At 40.6% G+C, this 20,991-nt stretch overlaps 1 protein-coding gene across 5 annotated transcripts in view; it reads left to right on the top strand.

The window, feature by feature from the left end:
• Window positions 1–20,991, top strand: part of LOC144030764 (uncharacterized) — a 127,934-nt gene that overhangs the window by 74,832 nt on the left and 32,111 nt on the right. For 4 of the 5 annotated variants that reach the window (XR_013287356.1, XM_077537318.1, XM_077537317.1 and 1 more), the window contains 2 exons: window positions 12,220–12,305; window positions 14,681–14,792. Coding sequence is in view for 4 of the 5 variants with exons in the window: in XM_077537316.1 (XP_077393442.1) it covers window positions 12,220–12,305; window positions 14,681–14,792 (198 nt within the window). In the remaining variant the exon portion in view is untranslated. Of the gene's footprint in view, window positions 1–11,123; window positions 11,194–12,219; window positions 12,306–14,680; window positions 14,793–20,991 lie in introns of those variants that run through there. The other variant, XM_077537319.1, reaches the window with a different exon arrangement.

Raw genomic sequence — 20,991 nt, 5'->3', positions numbered from 1 at the left:
TAATATGTGCAAAATGCATGTGGATCCCAGTATTAGCATATTGTCAGTAAAACTCCTGGACTCATAGGGCTTCAAAATAATAATAATAATAATAATAATGAAAAAAAAAACTTTAATGTGTGTATATATACAACAAAAGTGCACAGTTGATGCACACACACACACGCACGTTGGTGCAAAAAGCGGCTCTCCATCTGTATTTCCAAGGGTGTCCTGTAACCTTGGTCTAGACAAGGGCAAGGGACATTCATACACATTTATTCAAAAGGACGCTTCTCATTCAATTCTCTCCATATTCATAAGCAGCTTCGCACCCCCGCTCTCGGTTTTCCCTTTCAGCTTTAAATTAAAGGTACAGGAACGAGCCAGGCCTTTCATCTCTAGCTGAAGGGGGTGGGGGTGGGGGGGTAGAAGAGCAAAGGCGTGTGTGTTGTGCTAGGTGTGTGCGCTGGCGAAGAGGGGCGATTGGACGAGGGGTAGACGCTCCACTCTCTATTTATTAGGCCCCGTCCACCCCACTCACACGAACACCCTCCCTAAACGACACCTGGCAAAAATGATTCATTAATTCAAAAAGATGTTTTTTTTTTTGTTTTTGTTTTTTGAAAGCCATATTTCAAAGGCCTAGACAGGAAGGAGAGAGGAGCTGAGTGGGCCTGGGTGAGGAGCAAGTGAGGGGAGGGGGAGGAGAGGGCCCGCCAAGGTGCTTTGGAGTACACTTCAAGTTTTAGGTCACGCTTGGGAGGAGGGGTCTCTTTTTGAGCCAGAAGATAATCAATGTTTACTTTTTCAAAGAGTAACTCTAACGTGCTAATTTTCATTACGGTATTAATGTGGCATTGCTAGCTCACAGCCGCTAGGGGGCATATTTTCATGGTATCTGGGGCTGCTATGATATGCTGTGATGCACCAAAGGGGAAGTCAACCCAAAAAAGTTCTATAAAACAGTAAGATCTGTGAAGGCCCATATTGTGATGTGATGTTTGTAGATCCACCTCAAGGGTCGGCCATTTTGGCTTTTCTGGCGACTGAAAATGACATCACAATGCTCAGGTAATGACCATCACAGCTCACATGATGTTTGCATGTTGAGCCCTTAGCCTAAGCTGATGTGCTTTTCAGTTTGCTCCAATTTGAAGTACGAGAGCTGCATCGTGGCCATGAACTCAAAATAAGTTACTTCAGAATAAGCATCCGTTTGGCAGATGATAACCAGTTCCTTTAAAAAGCTGTTCAATGTCACTCCTGGTCTAAACACCAGAAGGAGCTGCCATGAATTATGTATTTCCTTAACATTCAATTAATTCTTGCTTCCATATTTTTATTATGAAGTACCGATTTTAATGAGTGCTATTTTTCCTATTTAAAAAATACATTACAGTCGTTGTTGTATTTTTAGTGTTCTTAGTGTGGAGTCGGGAATACAGCAGAACGTTTTCCTGCATCGTTCTGAAGGTCTGATTCACAACGGTGCATTTGATGCTGAGTGTCTTTGGTAGTTTCAACCGGCATTTCCCCAAACCAAGTTGAGTTGCTGTTCAGTGGAAACAAGATTATTAAAGCATCCTTCCATATTTCTAGCATTGTATTGTTATGATATGCTGCCAGCCTGCAGCAGTTAATTTCTCGCTCTGCCGTTATTTCCGCAATTTTGGAGTTAAGATGCAGTTTCTACAACCTGTTGTCGATCCACCTGTTGTGCTAATTTGTTCAAACTGACTGAGCGCTGCGTATTTATCCACATGAGCGGCGAACGGGTCCGCAGCGCGATCGTGTGTCGGCCACTCCCAGTCGATCTGAATCTTTCATACGACCGCAGATGATGTGCTTAATTATAGATGGCAGGACAAGGCAGGATCCTTAGCCTCAATTAGACGGAGCCACGGGGTGAGTGACCTGCAGCACGACTGTCAGTGCCTATTACACACTACACATGGCCAGTGACAGGGAGGGGGTGGAGGGCAGGGCCGGGTTACAAGGCCTTGGACTCTTTTCTTTCTCCTCCGTGCTACATGCTACATCCGGTCACACACAATGCGGTCATGCATATTTTCAACTACCGTGTATTTCAGACTGCAAGTCATTTTTTTCATAGTTTGGCTGGTCCTGTGACGTATACTCAGGTGCGACTTCTATAAATTAGTATAGCTTGGAATCGCATCCAAGATCCCTATTCGCTAATCGTAGTAAATCATTGAATATTGTTACACCCACTCCATTTGAGAAGGTGGCGGTAATGCACCAAAAGTATTTGCCAACCATTAAAGGACAGCGGAAGACAAAAAATAGAAAAAGAAAACAGAAGAACAAGAGGAAGAATTACATATGGTAACTAATGTGTGACGTAAATCGTTAGTTTGCTGTCGCCTCTCACAGAAACTCCAATTAAGGGACCTTAGCTCACTGGTTTAGCATGAAGCATTTACTATTTACAGCACCAAAAAACACAAATAATAAACCAGGATTCTACCTTTGACCATAGTTCAGTGTTTCTCAATTCCGGTCCTCAGGCCCCCCTTGCCAGCCTGTTTTCCATGTCTCCCAATTGCAACACAGGTGAGGATCGTTATCAGGCTTCTCCAGAGCTGACTGATTAGCTGTCATTGGAATCAGCTGCATTGGGAATTGGGAGACATGGGAAACAGGCTGGCTCGGGGGGGCCTTAGGACCGGAATTGAGAGACACTGCCATAGTTCGACGCAGGATTCTAGTTAAGGTAAATCATTTTAAACTAAAGAAAAACTTTTCTGTTGTTAGAAGTGGATGTTTTGAATCAACTGGTGCTACTCACTACTCCGGAGTGACTTATAGTAAAAAAATATGGTATTTTTACCTTTACTGAAGTAAAGTATAAACATGCTTTAGAGTTCATTAGCAAGCAGGTTAGCCATTGTTTTTCTAATTACTCAAAAACAACCCAACTAAACATTTTCTACAAACCTGTGAAAAAATGTCTTCCACAAATCCGATAATGGAGGCTTGGTACAGTGTCGGTCCCATTAGTCGTGGCTACTAGTCTACGTGACTAGGCATTCTTTCCATCTTCTGTAACTAATCATTCACAACATCCAATCAATTGATCCTCCTTCTTACCCACAGCTTCCATTTGGTATATCTGACAGCACAACACCAAACAGATACGTCAGGACTAGTCACTTGTTTACACACATTAAAATGTAAATAGAAATGACAAAAAGAGTTTGCAACCATGAGCCGAGCTTCTATTTCTTCCTCTTGCTCTCCTCTGTCTTCTTTGTGTTTTCCATCACTTTGGGAGTGAAGTAACTAAATGTACCAAATCATACAGTTATACAGCATAATAATTAGGGGTGTTAAAAAAAATCGATTCGGCAATATATCGCGATATTGCATTGCGCAATTCTTGAATCGATTCAATAGGTGCCTGAATCGATTTTTTTTTTTTTTTTTTTTTTTTCTGAATCGATTTTTAAACTTCCATTTTTAATGGAAAAATATTCAACAAAACGTCTTACTTCGGATTAGGGTTCACATCTTAAGCATGGAAGAATGTTATATGAATGAACATTAAGCCTTAATATTTTATTTCAATGCTGTTCTAACATGAAACAGATTACCATCTGTATAAGACTGAAGTTTCAGATAAATAAATAATACATTTTCATCTGAATCTTATACTGTACAAGTTTACTGATTAGAATTTTCTAAATTTGAATTAAAAAAATTGCAACAATCGACTTATAAATTTGTATCGGGATTAATCGGTATCGAATCGAATCGTGACCTGTGAATCGTGATACGAATCGAATTGTCAGGTACTAGGCAATTCACACCCCTAATAATAATTATGTCTGCTTCTTTAATGCTAGAATGTAATGAGAAACGCTGTAGTCGGGCTAACCGAAATTACCATAGATCTTACGGTAAAGGTCAATTTTCTAACAACTTCTACTCTAACACACACATTGTCTTTCCTCTGCGGGACCAACGACTTTTTAAACGTGGTAACCTCTTCTCGTTAATTTTGTTAGAATCACTAGAGTCCTCAGCAGGGTTGGCCAACATGTTGCAGCACACTCAAGGTGCCCAACTCTAAATTTGGACTTGCTTGTAAAAAACGTAAACTTCACAAACAGTTGACAATAATATAGCGAAGGTTCACTGTAAGCTGTCGAATTAGTGCTGCCGTGCTAATGTTATAGCGAATCAAAACGTTTCTATTTTTTTATTTTATTTATTTTTTTTTTTTTAATAAAGAGCTCAGAATTGTTCATTCGGTAGTCTTACCGATTCAACGTCTTATCATCATTGCTCTTTTTTTTTTTTTTTTTTTTGTGTGTGTGCGTGCGTGTGCGTGCAAATACGTATAAATTTATACTCATTAATTCACCTAAAGCCTTATAAATATCCCATTACCCTTCGCCTTAACCAGGTACTTCAGAATCTTGCCAGAGTCGTGAGGTTTAAATGGTCAGGAGACCAGAGAAAAGGTCAGAAAAAAATAAAGAGAAAAGAAAGATAAATCAAAGTGAAATCCAGCACCGACCAAACACTTCCTGCCTTCCCCATGATTACAAAATCAAAGTCTTACGCCAAGCCCGGAAGCCTCTAAATTCCAGCAAATTTAGCGAAATCTCAAGAGACCAGAGGAAAAACTAAAGAGAGGAAGGAGGGAAGGATCGATAAGGCAGAGTGAGATCCATAGAAGCCAGTACATCCAATCCATCAAAGTGAAATCCAGCACCAACAAAACCCCTCCTGCGTGGTTACAAAACCAGAGTCTTATGCCAACCCCAGAAACCTCAAACTTCCAATAAATTGAGATCTCAAGTGACCAGAGGAAAAACTAAAGAGAGGAAGGAGGGAAGGATAGATAAAGCAAAGTGAGATCCACAGACACCAGCACCCACTGACTCAAGGGGCTGTGGGAGGGAGAGGCTACTTCTGTTGAGTTTCAGTAGATGCTGGTGCGACGGATCTGGCATGCATAAGGACCACCACCAAAGAAAGAAGCCGTCAATCGCGGTCCAGCAAAGCGAGCGCCCCCCCCCACCCCCGAAATGCCCAGGCCGTTTCTATTATTTCTATATAAACGTTTCTATTATGTAATTCTGTAACTTTACTGCTTCTATCTGTCGGGTGCACTGTCATGTAAGTGAGTCCCTAACAAGCAGCTGCAACATGTTTTTCTCACGGAGGACATTGGGTGTTATGTGTCCCCTTTCCCAGGGCCGTCCCAGGCAGGCCTGCTGTCTCCTTGGAACAAAACCAGGCAAATAGCCCTGAAATGTATCATATAATGATCCCGACTTAATGACTGTGGCTTGGGGTGGTGGATGGCCTTTCTGCTCTTCTCATAATAGTGCGGCTTTATTCTATGATTTCCACTGAAGTGATGTCACTTGAATGGGACAGTGAGCTGAATGTGGAGGAGAATATACCACTTCCTCCATCCAGGCTGTTGCCTCATCTGTGCTAACTCACCTGTGTGAACACCAGGGCCAATACCCCCCCCCCCCCCCCCCCCCCCCCCATGCTCCCTCCTCTTATCTCCTTTGGGAGCTGCTGATTAGGGCATTAAAAATAAATGGGACTCAGTTTAGGGGGGTTCGGTCTTATGGCGGTATATATTTCTGTTAATTTTTCTCATCCACCTCCCACCACACCGCCGTAGGCTCCTCCCCCTCCCAGGTAGGCAGAATATGATAGCACGGGTCTGTCACGGCAATAATTAGGCCTATTTTCCGTGAGGTCATCTTACAGGGACGCTGGACGGCTGTGGTTCACACACTGGCAGCTCTGTGCAAAACTCGCCAAACAAGCAACTGATGGTACATACAGAGACACATGAATAATCACTCAATGAAATCTTCACCATTATTTTTTTTTTCATATAGCAATATCGATTATTATGCTGACCAATAGAATAGATTTGTGGAAACATGTGAAATTTGAGAAATTCTGTCATAGTGATATGAATTAAACATTTAAAACAGAATGAGACATTTCACAACTTTTACTTATCAGTACAACAAAAGTAGAACCATATTAACTAACACAGAGAAATAAGAGTTTTTTTTTGTTGTTTTTTTAGCAGATATACAGGATATACACTCAACTTGCAAAGCTTACAGGGTGAGTTGGTTGACAACCGACAAAAGAGAAGCAATATCAAATACGTCACATTTCCAGGCTGGTGTCAGGGTAGCAGCCAATGCAATGGCCCGATGTTGTCACTTTCAGGTTGCAAACATTCAGTGAACCACAAGTTAAAATTGATGGTTCGAACCCTAACATGCCCGTACGGCTCTTATAAAACTGATTGAGTTGAAAAAAAAAATCCATTTATAATTAACCCAAAAATGTCATGAATTAAATTCATTTAAAAATATGCAAATGCAGGAGAAATGTCATGTTGCTGGGCTCTCAGTGTGTTTTCCTTGTCTCACAGTGCCTGATTAATGAGAGGGGTGTGTCCCCTGCACCACACCTGCAGGGCATCACCTATTAGGCCTTCATAAGGACTGGGACTCCTTGCAGCCACTGTCGGGTCGTTGCTCCGTCTGCTCACAGCCATCGTCTAGTGTTTCTGGCATCGGACGCATAGTAGTCGTCATCGTCCGATGAAACGTCATCTGTGCAGACGTGCTCTGTTGTGCACCACTTTTCTCCGGTGTTAGCGTCGCTAGCCGGTGGGGCCTTAGGACGTTATTAGCATCGCTAGCCGGTGGGGCCTTAGGACGTGGTCGAAACGGCCGCGTCACCGCTTCAACTATGACTTAACTCCGTCATCACTGTGCTCTTGAGCACTAGTCGATGCTTTTGAGCTTTGAAAATAAGGATCAAGCGTGAGCTGATTGCCATCTGTAGCCTTTTTGACTCCCTTAGCCAAGTTAGCCATTCTCTCCCCCTCAACACTCTAGCTCAGCCTCTCTTCTTCTACTGTTGTCTCCTACCCGATCTTGTCCAAAAGACTCATCACAGCCATCTAGTGGCCAGGAATACTCATTATAGTAACCCGATCGGCTTGATACTTGGAGCACAGCTGCCCAAGGCTTTCCTCCACCCGTTTCCATAAAAAAACATAGTAGACGTCAATTAACGTCTATGGCGGCCAATCCTAGGATTATACTGAACGTCTTTAAAAGTTTATGGCGGTCAAAGAGTTAACTATTGCGCACAAGTAATACACAACGTTTTAAAACTAAAACTAATACTGTAACTAACTGAAACTAAACTAAAGCTAAGCATTTATTAAATTGCTAAAACTAATAAAAACTAATAGAACCACCCTGAAAACTAAAATGAAAATTCCAAAACTATAATAACCCTGGACACCACGTAAAAAATGTTTTTGCCATGCAATGCCATGTTGGAACACCTGAATGAAACATTTCTAATGAGGATGCCAACGCCCACCTTGTATGCCACCAGCGTCATTGTGCTGTGGTAGCCCATACACAATGAATGGGTTGATTGACCCTGCACTGTGCTGTGCTCAGTGCAGTATGAAAAGGCTTCGACGGTGTAGACTGGAAATAAATAGCCCACTCCAGGTGTCATTGTCTCCCATTAACCAATGAAGGGACCGGCTCATTGAATAGGAACACATGACTCCCACTAATTACAGTAACTACCTTCCGAATTTTTTTTTTGTTTCTATCCTGGTCTGTTTTAATGTAAAATTGGTCCATGGCAAAAATAAGATTGGGCTGCTTGAGTGAGATTCTAGTTCGGAATCTGTCCAAATGAGCTCCTGTCAGAAACAGGTCGTACATCTGAGACAGATGGACGTTTTTCTCCTGTGCTGTTTAACTCATTCACTGCCACCCATTTGAGAAAATTTCAAAATTTTTAATACCCATGTGATATTACGTTCAAAAATTATATATAAACCAAATCTACAAAATGACAGAATACTCCCTACATTTTGCCGTTCTTTTATAATTGACAGTAGAAAAATGTAGGTTTGCCAAAATACAGCCATTTCTCCCATGGACTCTGAAACTGTGTTTATTTCGTATAAAATGGGGCAATGACGTCATCTACCAGTGGTTGGGCATCAGTAAAGTTGTTTCCAAGTTTGATATTTACTGTGGAGCATAGTCAGATTAGCCCCCATTTATCCCCGCTCTAAAAAATACAATTGACAAGTATACTTGTCAAAGGCAGTGAATGTGAACCAAGCAGTGTGTCAAAGTTTGAATTTTCATTTTGAGGAGAGAGGCTGCAAGGGAAAACAAATGGTTGACCAGCACGACTGTGTTCGACGTTTGAGGTTCCAGATAACATTAAACTACCAGTATCAGGGAGGATGAAGCCATCAAAAGGATTGTATGTGATGAATCGCAAATGGAGGATGCACGCCTGTTTGGAGATCAAGGCTTTAACTGTCAAAACTTTACAGCCGGCATCAAAATAAAAAGCCTTTAAAGTGTGACGTAGGCGTGACAGAGTTTGGTTAGCGGCGCCGCACGGCCGACAGTGCCAAGTCGCAGCGCAACGACATATTTTCGGCTTCATTCAAAAAATGGAGGGGGTTGAGACGCTCGTTGGTTGGGTCAACAGCTGCAGGCTAGAATTAGAAATCAATTATTCAGCTTTCGACAAGCTCATTAAGTCTGTGAATAGGATTTTTTTTTTCATCTGAGTCTGCCTGCTCATTTCTCCTAGCTTGCAGTTTGTAATTAGTATTTTTTTTTCTTCACTTGAAACTTTGAAAAAATCACAAAAAAGTAGCCATCAAAAACATTTGCTGCCCCCCACTATGAGCTCAATGTGTGTGTGCTTATGGAGACCACTGGGGTTGTTTGGACATTGTCTAATGACTGGAGTCATCAGGCTAAATTAGGCATTAATAATCCACGAGGTGTAATCTGTGGAAATTAGGCATTAATAATCAAAGGATGCTTGGAAATTATCCCGCAAGGCCGCAAATGAAGCCGCACTAATCAGCGGAAGGGGTTCAAGACGACACAAATGGGGGAAACGGCGGGATGCGCACGAGTTTTACGGTCAGCTCGGAGGAAGGGAGGCGTCCACGTTGCCACGGAGACGACCATCAATCAGCACCATCAAAGTACGCTTGCATTTCCTAAAACTGTTACAGTGCAGGATGGCTTATTAGCAAACGCTCCTCGTCCACGCACACACACAGTCTCCTCCCTCTCGCTCCCTTTCTCCCCTCTTCCTCTCCTCCTCCTCTCCACATTGTGTGTGTCTATCTGATCCCGTGGCCTTTTGTTGCGCTATGAAAGGCCCGATGCCACACTCATTATTTTCTCCTTTATCTCTCTCCCCACTGCTCTGATTAGAACAGTCGCCCCTGACAGACGCCCTCAGCCGCCTCCTATCCATTACATTCTCATTCGACAGTGTGTGCGTGTGCAACACATGTGAAGCTTACCTACCTATATAAATCCGAAGTGTTCTCACAACGTGAAAAGATGGCCAAGTGAAAACAAGGCTGGGATTGGATGCGTTTGGATAGGTGTGCTTAGTTCTGTTTGTTTTTGTCCATACCAAAATATCTGCTAAAAGCCCACAGCAATTTGCAATTACAAATAAAACACACTTTTTGTCTCATTTGTAAAAATATCAGTATGACCTGACAGTAATATATGAGTAGAATAATTTGTGTGAGGGGGGGGGGCAAACTTTCCGCCTCCATTTTGTATCTCTAATTTGAATTCTAAGAAACCACCGTGCCCAAGGAAAAACAACCAATCACAGATAGGAGGTGCAGGACATACGAGGTATCAACCATTTGACATGCACAGCCCGCAGCCTCAGACTGACGGGAGTTGTGCTGAAAATATTGGGGTATATCAGTTCTGGGGAAAAAAAATAAAACATCCCAACTTTGCCAGCAACCTGGCATAAGACTTGCAAACAAAAGTAAAGACAGCTGAGGATTCAGAGGTGCCACAGAATTAGCAACAGATTCAAAAGGCAAGTTTATTTGTATTTTTTTTTTTATTAATTTCACATTACAAAAATAAATTTAAACAGTAACTTTTAGTGGTGTAGCAACATTCCATTATGAATAAGTCAAGCTAACATAGCAGCCAGGGCTTGTTTACACTGCACTGCACTTTAGTGAGGGGCGTGGCTTTGTTAGAGACTTGGGTAATGTGACGGGATTCTTCATTCAAATCTTGCTAGCAGTTTTAAAACCTCTTTAAGTGTGATAAGGATGTACAAAGGACATAAATACTATTCTTAATACATAATATATTTTAGAACAAGCATAAATTACTGGTCTGTCATAACAATGGCACATTTTGTCAGCATGCATTTCATCCATTTTACTTTAGTGTTACAAGTGAATTCAGCCTTGTGAATTTGGACACAGGCTGGGACTCATTTTCAGCCCTGGAAATTCAGGGCTCAGTCCGGCCCACTTTATTGCACGTTTTAATGAGCATACACAATTTTACAGTTTGTGGATCAATGTAAAATAGATGAGCGTTCCCGCCAACGATGTTCATATTGCATTTGATCAAAAAGGTCATTTACAATTGAATGCTCTTACTAGAGCACAATCATTGCTAATTTGAACAAGTATATGAACATAAAATGGGCAAAAAAGAAACCAATAAGCAAAAGTACATAAAATGTACTAAAACATTTTACTTTTAATAAAACACACTTTCCAAATGAAGTTAAACAAGTAAGATTGAGACAGCTTACACTGCACTTCCTGTTAATACTCTTATTTTGAAATGTTTTCTCACCACTTCTGGTGCACTACTAAGCTGACTGACGCTAACTTGAAGAGAACAATGGTAATCGTAGGAGGCTTTCCCAGCATGCTTTGTTGCCTAGTAACACGTGATTGTGTTTTGCCGCTTTTTGTGTTATTTTTTTGTACAGACAAGGTTTAATTGTTATTGTCGTGGATTAAAGTTTTGATACTTTTGGTATTAAATTATTGTAACTCAGTGACACCTTTAAAAACAAAGGAAGGCAGTCAGTGGTATATATAATATAATGGCGTATGTAAGAAACATTGGAATTACAGTTGATTCACAATGAAAGAGACAATTTAAGATGATGTGGATACTCTTTATTTACGGGCTAATTTCAAAACAAGATTTTGTAACTTATTTGCAGCCCGAAATATAGAGTTGCCCACCAGGAATTGTTCCATACCTCCAGATGACCCAGACCGGGCTTGCCCACCACCATCCTTAGTCACTGATTAATCACATGGTAATTTAAACGTGACAACCAAAATTTTGTGTATCCAATCTGTGGCTTCCAATACAGTTGGAAGCCATTTAAATTTAGCTTTATATCACAGAGTTGCATAGCAAAAGAGCATAATACAGGAAGTGCTCTTCCAACATTCTTGATAGATATGCGTATCATTTGTAAGTGTACTCATTTGGTGACTGTTTTTTTATCTAGTCTTTGGATTCTCTCTCTCTCCTCTCTCTCTCTCTCTCTCTCTCTCTCTCTCTCTGGGAGCCAGCTGGGATAGGCTCCAGCGACCCTTGTGAGTAATAAGCGGTCAAGAAAATGGATGGATGGATATTTTGTTAAAATATTGTTAGTATCACACGTGACCTGACTGACCTTCCTTTTACACATTTAAAAATATTCATTTTTGTCGCTTTATGATTTGGTTTTGAGTACCTCTGGTCTTGTTTGTGTTTTAAGTGTCATCTTACAACCTTTCAAACTCTCTAATATCTAATAAGCTGTTTATGGTGAAAGATGAATTTATACATAAATCAATGGCTCAAAATTACAGACAACACTTTTAAATGTTTACAGAGCCATATAAAATATATTTCCCCCGTTGGGCGAGTGCTCTGAATATGTGATTTGCTTTTAAATCGCATTATCATGCAAAAACCAAGCAGAAATGTGATGCAATTCACCTGTGAGTTAATGGAATATGGCTTTAAGAGGGAACTAATTATGCCCGTTTAGCAGGAATTGAATGGCCGTTCTTTGGAAGGCCTGATTCCCAATGTAAACATTAATGGCCTCCTTGATTAACATAAGAATAGTGTGTTATTGTGCTGCCGCCCATTGGATATGTATCTGTGCTGCACCGCACACAATGAGTGGATGCCCTAATACACTTATTACCTGCCTTATCTGCAAAAGATGCCATTTCTATTTTATTGTTTGACTAATTTGTGTAAAATTCATTTTCTAATTACAGTTTTAAAGCAGGGATTTTAGCCAAGCTTTTCTTCTTCTCCGTCTTCTTCTTCTGTCTTGCAGGTCTCCCTTTGGAAAGTTTCAATAAATGAAATGCACCAGGAGGAGCAAAAGAAAGCAAGATGGCGACGGAGGACACAGGAAATAAGGTGAGGTGTTAAATGGCGACGTGGCGAGCTAAAGGGCACGTGAAAGGAAGGCGCGCTTTGACTTGGGGGCCCTCCCGGGGATGATGACCTTCTTTCACATTCTGCTAACTTTGACAACTGACCACGATCCCAACCTGCCTTCTAACACGCACACACATTGAAGTCCTGAACTTTCCTTAAAGGCCAAACTGATGCTACTGTTCTTAGCGAAACTACACTACAAGTGGAATGCTCCACTAGTGGCACAATTTGGAGTTCAAATGAAATTTTATTGAAAATTATCACCCAAAATGCAAACTGAGCATAGAGGATTTAACTCATTCACTCCCAGCAGCCATTTTCATAAAAGCAATCACCTTCACTCCCGGTTGTTTTACTGGATTTTGACTGATATTGCAAGGCTCACAGAATATTGTGTTCCATTGCTATAAAGGCATGGAACCTACCATCAGGAAAAATAGATATATTTCTATCTGTTTCCAGCAACAATTAGCATTGCAATATATCTAAGTTTCATCATAATTCACAAATCTATTCAGAATTGTAATTTACGTTTTTTCCCCGACATGGCCCTGGTTGATCTCCTTTGCTCTGCTGTCACCTGCTGACTGTTTGTGTAATAACTAGGGGTGGGAATCTCTGACATGAGGCCGATTCGATATGTATCTCGATACACAGGTTGCGATTCGATTGAAAAACGATTATCTTTCAGAACAGAACGGTTCGATGCGGTTCGATTAAGTTTGGGAACGATACGATTTTCGATTCGATACGATTCATTTCAATATTCAAAACTTATAGTGACATTTGTTGCTTGTAAACATTAATCTTAAAACACCACAAATTTTTACAGTATCTACAAATGTGTTTAAAAAAACAACAACAACAAAAATGTCTTCTATATTTTTATATATTGAATCAATTATTTAAATGGACCGCAACAAAGGGCTGGGCGATATGACTGAAAAATGTATCAGGTTAAATATTTATTAGTCGTTATTGAGAGTTATAATTGTTTTTTATTTTTTAGTTTTTTTAAAATTCAAAATAAGGATCAGGAAAAAAAGGCTGATAATTCAATTTGAAATATAAATATTTAACCTTTAAAAAGACACCAACACAATTAAACAGAATATGTGCACATTGTGAAGTATTTCAGAAACATAAATTTAAGACATGAAATAAACCTACCGTCCAGCCAAAAGAAATATGAAGCCACCTTATGGAACAATAAATCTATCAAACACATTTTAACCACTTAATATATCCAAAAATATTTCCAAAAGTGCCCTTCCCTTTTTATCAACAATTTTTGTTTTTAACAATATTTGTTTTTCTTTTGCCATCATATTCATTTTTGGTTAATGTATGACATCTTTTTGTTTTTTTTAATCTGAGACAAGATGATGACCACGGAATCACTACTGTTTATGTTTTGTTTTTTTGGGCTGTCGTTCATTTTGCGTTTGATGACGTAATCACGGGCACGTCTCAGTTCTCCTATCTGCTGCTCATGCTAGTTGTATACATTGACAGGGAGCCACAAACTGAGAAATGAGATACTTGCAGTGTGCTTTTAGCTTAGCTGGTGTGTTGGCTGTGGGACATACCTGTGTCGTTTGAATCCATGCATTGGATCGTCACGGGAGTTATTCTTTTTGGCTCGCGCGCAGTACCAACGCCGGCCCGGGACATACAAGTGCACCGAGAGGACTCGATAGCAATGGGTTAGCTTCTGCTAACTGTTGCATGTTGTCACTCGTTGTGCGCACGCGCGCCGTGTCGCGAGCACGGCGTTGACGGTAGGCTCCTCCCCAAGGTGCGTAACGTCTTTGCATTATGTTTACAACATCCGGGGAATGAAGAGTCTCTGAACGCTACTTTGCTAGCGCTCTGTAAACAGGGAAGTAGCTTGAATAGTGATGCTACTGAAATGTAAACAAAACAAGTAGAGCACGGCGCAGAACTCTTGCTATTGTTATGAAAACCATAAAGCCTCACTCGCAACCGATTCACAGCCACGCGATATCCGGTCCACAGCTTTACAAGCGATGTATCTAAGGATTCCCGGCGGATTTTGTATCGGTTGACAAGTCTGCTACCGATACGACCGTTTAGCTCCCCTTGACGACCGATGGTTCGGTCGAATCGGTTTTTTGTCCCACCCCTAGTAATAACCACCTTTTTTTTCTCCAACCGTTCTTTGCAGTTAAGAGGCTGCTTCAAAGCTTTCTGTATGATCTAGCATAAGAAAAACAAAAAACAAAAAAACGTATAAATACGTCTTTGGGACATTTAAAACATTTAAAATAGAACGTATTTATAAGTTTTTAGGAGCAAATGAGTTAATGTCAACTGTGTTTTGCTTTTCTTAGACTTTTCTTAACAGGCCTACAAAAGCTGAAATCCAGCCACCGGGTCACAGCATCTCCTCCAAACACCTTCCTGTTAACTCTCCTTTATGTGTCCGGCAAGTGTCTTCAAAGGGTGAATAGTTTTGCTTTACTTTTTCCCCCTTTATTACTTGCATGTTAGTTATTAAGTATGATGATAATGTAAAAAAAAAAAAAAAAAAGAATGTTATAATGGGATGTCACTTTGACATTCTACTGCCCTCTGCTGGTGACTGAAATTAAAGTGCCCTCGGGCTCGCATTACGGCTGCCACGGCTCACCTGTTTTTTGCATTTGGTCATGTGATGATCTCAGTTCGACCCTGATGTTGATTTTCAGTCGACAGCAAAGGGTGATAGAATGTCAAAATGGCAGTCCAATCAGGTGGATTAAAATCGATCCATTATTCATAATTCTTCCACCAAAACAAAATTAATTCTAGGATGTGTTTAGACAAGTGAGTTAATTTGAGTTCCACACATTTGCACACAGTTTACAGTTCTTCTTTTGACTACTTAAATGTTCTGCTTTTTTGTCTTGAATCATATTTTCGGCATAAGACTTCATGTACTTTATGTTAATTTACAGTGTAAATTGTGAATATCAATGTTTCATATATCGAATATCGCCCAATATATCAGATATTGACTTTTTTACACTCATCTTTAGTAATCAAGTATGTAAAAGCACACAATGAATTTGTCTTCACAACTTGTCCAAGAAACATGAAAATATAACAATGACCAACACAGTGAGACAGCCCGGGAAGTCTGGCGGTTCGCTAATTAGCACCCCAAGTTTCTTAGATAGGAAAAAGGAAAACATGAAGAAGTCACCATTATTGGTGTCGAACCCCAGAAATCCCAAACTGGTCAGGCTCTAAAACAGATGAAATTTGAAAGTTGAACTACTTGCAAGTACACCAATTATATGTGTTACATTTTGGAGGTTCCACTGTGGACAGGTCTGATTGGGTTTAGACAATTATTATAAATAGACTTGTTTGATGTTAATAATAAAGCAAAATAATGAATGAAAACACAATTAACTTCAGCTAAGAGAGTTGCAATGTAAACATTTGCTTTTCCCTTTTCAATGCACAATACTCACATCAAAGAAACTGCACTAAAGCAACCCAACCATGAAGATTGGTTCGTCAAGTCATTAAAATCATTCAGAAAAGGTTCCAACTAAAGTATTTTGTTGTATTTTTTTTTCTGTTTCGTGTTTTGAAGCTACATCGTTACTAAATATCATATGCTCATATGTTAGCAAATATGTTTGATATTGAAATCACAGCTTGTTTTTTTGGGGGTTTTTTTTTTATAATCCTCCTCTGCGATTGGTTGGCAACCAGTCCAGGGTGTCCCCCGCCTACTGCCCAGAGCCGGCTGAGATAGGCGCCAGCAGCCCCCGCGACCCTTGTGAGGAATAAGCGGTCAAGAAAATGGATGGATGGATGGACATATTCCTCCTTTCCATTCTTGGGCCATTACAAAGATTGTAAAACATTGGCAAAAATGCTTGAAAATACTGCTGTTGATGCAACAGTACACAAGCAGTAAATAAACAAGTTATTTAAATAGACATATTGCTCCATCTTGTGATCGGATCGGTGATTGGTTATCAATTCTTGAAAACTCAGTGATGGGCCCGAAAAATCCTGATTGTGTAAAGTCTTCGCAACCACATTATCTTTGTTTTTGTTTATACTGCCCCTCTCGAAAAACCATAGGCCATATTTTGGTGGAATTTTTTTTTTAAATGATTTACCTGGGCCTCATAGTTTTTAAATCACAAAAACATAGTGTTTGGACTTTTTATATCCACTGTAGCGTCCCTATCAATTTTGTTATAGCTACACAGCAATTTAGTGACCAAAAGGTGCAAAAAGCAGGAGTGTTTTTACACCAAATGGGCTGCAGGATGTCTGCGCTAAGAAGGCATCTAAGTGCCTAAGTGGTTAATTTGCGCGGCCTCCTTTCTTACCTCAGCTCAGGCTCGCTCTCTGGAATCACATACCCCCATTTTAATTTCCCTCCCGAACTTATGGATCCAAACGTGAGAGATTTTTTGGTGGCTCTAATGGGCTCTGACCTTGTATGACTGTTGTTCTTAAAAGTAGACTCCAAATGCTTCACCCTTTTTCCCTTCCTCAATCCATCACCCCTCCTCTCTCCTCCATACATTCTTCGTTCACTTGAAAAGACCCCCGCCCTCCTCCTCCTATGCTGTTTCTTGGGGTTTGGCCTGATAGCCATTAGTGTTACACCCTATTACATCAGTAATGACTTACTGTGAGCTCTAATTAGAGATGTGTTAGCGAACTGTCTTGCACCGCTCTCCTCCTTAGCCACCCCCCCACCCTCCATCACCGTGGAGACGCTATTAGCACCTACCAGTTGCTGCTTCTGCCTGTTACTGACCAACTGGGGAAATAGTGATATATGACTAATTGATAACCAGAGACGCTCTATAAAATCTTGGCTCTAATTGTTTAGTTGGACTTGTAGCTAGCATATATATATATATATATATATATATATATATATATATATATATATATTTTTTTTATTATTATTATTTTTTTTTTATGGTCTAAAAGAAGTGATTCGCAAAAATAAAAATACTCACCTGTTGCTGGGGTTGATAATAGTAACAATAATCAAATATTGATTTCTGCAATTCTAGAAATGGTTTGATATATGCTGTTGTCATATTGATGAATGAAATACGATAGCATACCCCGCACACGTCTGCGGTGCTGAGACTCCCACCAAAATCACTTTACACCATCTGCACCACAACTTAGACCTGCTTTTTGCTGGTCTAAAGATGAATTATCTGCACCACAACTTAGACCTGCTTTTCCTTGTCTAAAGATGAATGTACTTTCTGCCATCAACTGTCAGGTCCGTTGGGGCCGTGTAAAAGAGAATGCCCTCGAATGCCTGGCAAGATGCAACACTTTCTGCTAAATTCTCTAACTCGCCAAAATAGACTTGCTTCTGCACGGAACACACTATGTGCCAGTTTTTACACTGCTGTCTACGATAATACAACCCTGACTGTTAAATATAAAAAGAAGCTAATCATTGTGTGTGTGTTCCTAGAGGTAGAGTATCTCCAGATTAAAACGCAAAACTGCTGACTTGTACAATCTATTATTCTTATCATTATTGATGTACTTATTGTCAATGTGCCATATTTTACTGATCAGACTAATCAGTACAGAAACACAGCTATAGAGGCAACCAATATTCTTTAAATTAAGAGTGATAATAAATTTACAACAATTACAGGATTCACGACAATTTTGGAAACTCCCAAATTTCCTGATGGCCAACACAGCTCTGGTAGAGATATATTTTTTACAAAACGTAAAAATTTAAAAATTGACAAAAAAGTGAAGCTACTGCAGTTACGTGACTTCCTGTGTACCTCCGGCTTGTCTTAAGAACCCTTGCTGAGGCTGCTGCTCCTTTTGGAATAGAAATGTGTGAGCTCTCTGATATCTTGTATAATACATCAAACTGCAACTTCAGAGGTTAGTTTTCCTACACAGTAGAAACTTTAGTCTGTTATATGTATCAACCCTTACCTTTTGATGAATAGGCCAACACGTTTTTTTTTTCAATTTCTTTTCAACTCTGATGCTTCTGTCATGTAACTTCCTATGTATCTTCTTCTCGAAATCCCTCTTGTTGAGAATGCTCCTGCATTATGGAATTAGTGTTACAAAAATTGTACAAACAAATCTGGTGAATCCTTTGATGTTGTCTGAATGAAGGTCGTCAAAGGTACACTGACATCTCTCAGGTGAACTCTGACATGTCATCTTGGAGGTCTATTTTTCCAGAAAATTACAAACAAGTACGACTGAGAGTAAAATGACTTTTATTGTAATGCTCTAAACAAGCTATAGAAATCATCTTTGAATGCGAGTCTGCTTATACTTCATGTAACGTCCTGTGTGACTTCTTCTCCAAAATGTCCACCATCTTTTGAAAATAAAGTGCTGAAAAAAGCCAAAGAAGAAGTAGAAGACACCCACCCAGTTAATCCTTTGACATATGTTGACATCATGCATTGAACTTTGAAGATTTGCTCTACTAGAGAATTCCAAACAGTCTAACTTGGACGGCATTCCACCTCTGTGGTCCCTCTCTAGTTTTTACGTCTTCATCCAAACATGCTGCACGGCCCCTCCTTTTGTGGAATAATAATGGGATGTTTCTTGTGGGTTTGTCAGCAGTGATAAGATGATTATCTGAAAGGTCTGTGGCACATTGTGGAGAGAGTCTGGCCCGCACTGCTTGGAGTAGGTAATCCTGGGTAATAGCATTATGGACACAGTGTTTTCCTAAAGACCATGATTATCCACTGCTGTTTGCCGCCGGATTGACATTGGCCTCCCCGGTCCTCTCTCTCCCTCCCTCTTTGTATTCCCACTCACTTCTTCTTGGCCGTCGTCGTGTCATCCCGCCTCTGACTCACCACTCCATCAGGCCCTCGTAGCAGATGAAAATAGAGCGCGCGCAAGCGACAAAAGAACAAATTGCTCGTAGACAAGAGTGGCCTAGATTTGTGTGGCACGTTACGATGCGGAAGGCGCGCACCTTCTGCCTCGGCGGTTTGATGGTTCAGCGAGGACGTGCCAAATCAGGGCGTCTGGAAACTAGAGCGTCAATACGACGCAGTCATGTGACGGGCATCATGGAAGTAACACCGAGTGGAGTTTCAGCTGATGTGGTCACAACCCTTCTATCCGTTGAGATTGGATTTTTTTTTTTTTACAGTCGTTTACACATCAATCCATCCATCCATTTTCTTGACCGCTTATGCCTCAAAATATGCCTCGCGGGGGGTGCTGGAGCCTATCTCAGCTGGCTTTGGGCAGTAGGCAGGATACACCCTGGACTGTTTGCCAGCCAATCGCAGGGCAGGGACAATTCGGAGCACCCAATTAACCTGCCATGCATGTCTTTGGAATGTGGGAGGCAATCGGAGTACCCGGAGAAGACCCACGCGGGCACGGGGAGAACATGCAAACTCCACCCGGGAAGGCCGGAGCCTGGACTCGAACCCGAGTCCTCAGAACTGGGAGGCGGACGTGCTGTCGTTTACACAGTAAAATTAACATTTTCACACAATTGCAGATGTGTACACAAAAGGAGCAAAACACTAGTCCAGAGTTGCACAACAATAGGCCCAGACTCAGCTTCACACTTTTTGCAAAACATTACAAACTGTGATTTGCACACATTTTCATACATTAGCCACAGATAAGGATTTGTGAGGTTACTTCCTGGTCATTACAAGGCACTGGCCTGTCAATGATATTCATTATATCCATTCACATCCACCAAGTATGGAAGCATGCATGCGCTTTATTGCAATACTTCATGCAGTCAACGGTTGTTGAGTGATATGTTACTGCCGCGGAGTATGGTAAGAAATACATACTTTCAGTCCGCAATTTTTGTATTTTGTAGTCCTTTTGCAACAGGTTCCATGTAGAAGGGTCAAAGAAGATAAAAGCTGTTTTTTTCCAAACTCAGTGCGGATAAATGGACCGGTTAGCAACAAAATATCATTAGAATGCAAACTGTAAGAACTAACACTTCTCTGTGTGATGAAGTTGCAAATGTATATTGGCCTTGTAGATAAAGGTGTGTCAGTGATGCAACCGCCTGGTAGCCAATGGAGGCCATCCCACTCAAGAGTAAAGTTCATAATGATGGGGCTACTTTACTATTTTACTCATAAACCTCAGAAAATCATGGAACATTGAATCAGTCTTTGTCAGACATTGAGCGGAAGTATTCATATCAAACAAGTCTCCATAATCTAAGTGGATAAAAAAAATGTTGCTGTGACAAGTCATTTTTTTAACCATCCATCCATCCATTTTCTTAACTGCTCACTCCTCACAAAGGTCACAGGGGGTGCTGGAACCTATCCCAGCTGGCTTTGGGCAGTAAGCAGGGTACACCCTGAACTGGTTACCAGCCAATCGCAGGGCACACAGAGACGGAAAAAACATCCACACTCACAATCACTCATTTTTTAACCTTACAAGAAAAACTAAATTTATTTCTGAAAAAGAAAAAACAAGTTTCTGTATTTGTTAATATCTTTTGTCATCTAAATTAAAAAAAATCAAAAAGTCTACCACATGCTAGTCCCTAAAATAGGGGTTTTTACAAATGGGTTTTATATTGGTCACAGTAGTGTGTAACTAACTGCAGTTCTGTCTCATCATTTCAGACTGTGTTTGTGAGATGACAACA

The sequence above is a fragment of the Festucalex cinctus genome, chromosome 11 (genome assembly GCF_051991245.1).
Source record: "Festucalex cinctus isolate MCC-2025b chromosome 11, RoL_Fcin_1.0, whole genome shotgun sequence".
Lineage (NCBI taxonomy): Eukaryota > Metazoa > Chordata > Actinopteri > Syngnathiformes > Syngnathidae > Festucalex > Festucalex cinctus.
The sequence above is the reverse complement of the archived record's forward strand: the minus strand, read 5'-3'. Positions and strand labels throughout refer to the sequence as shown.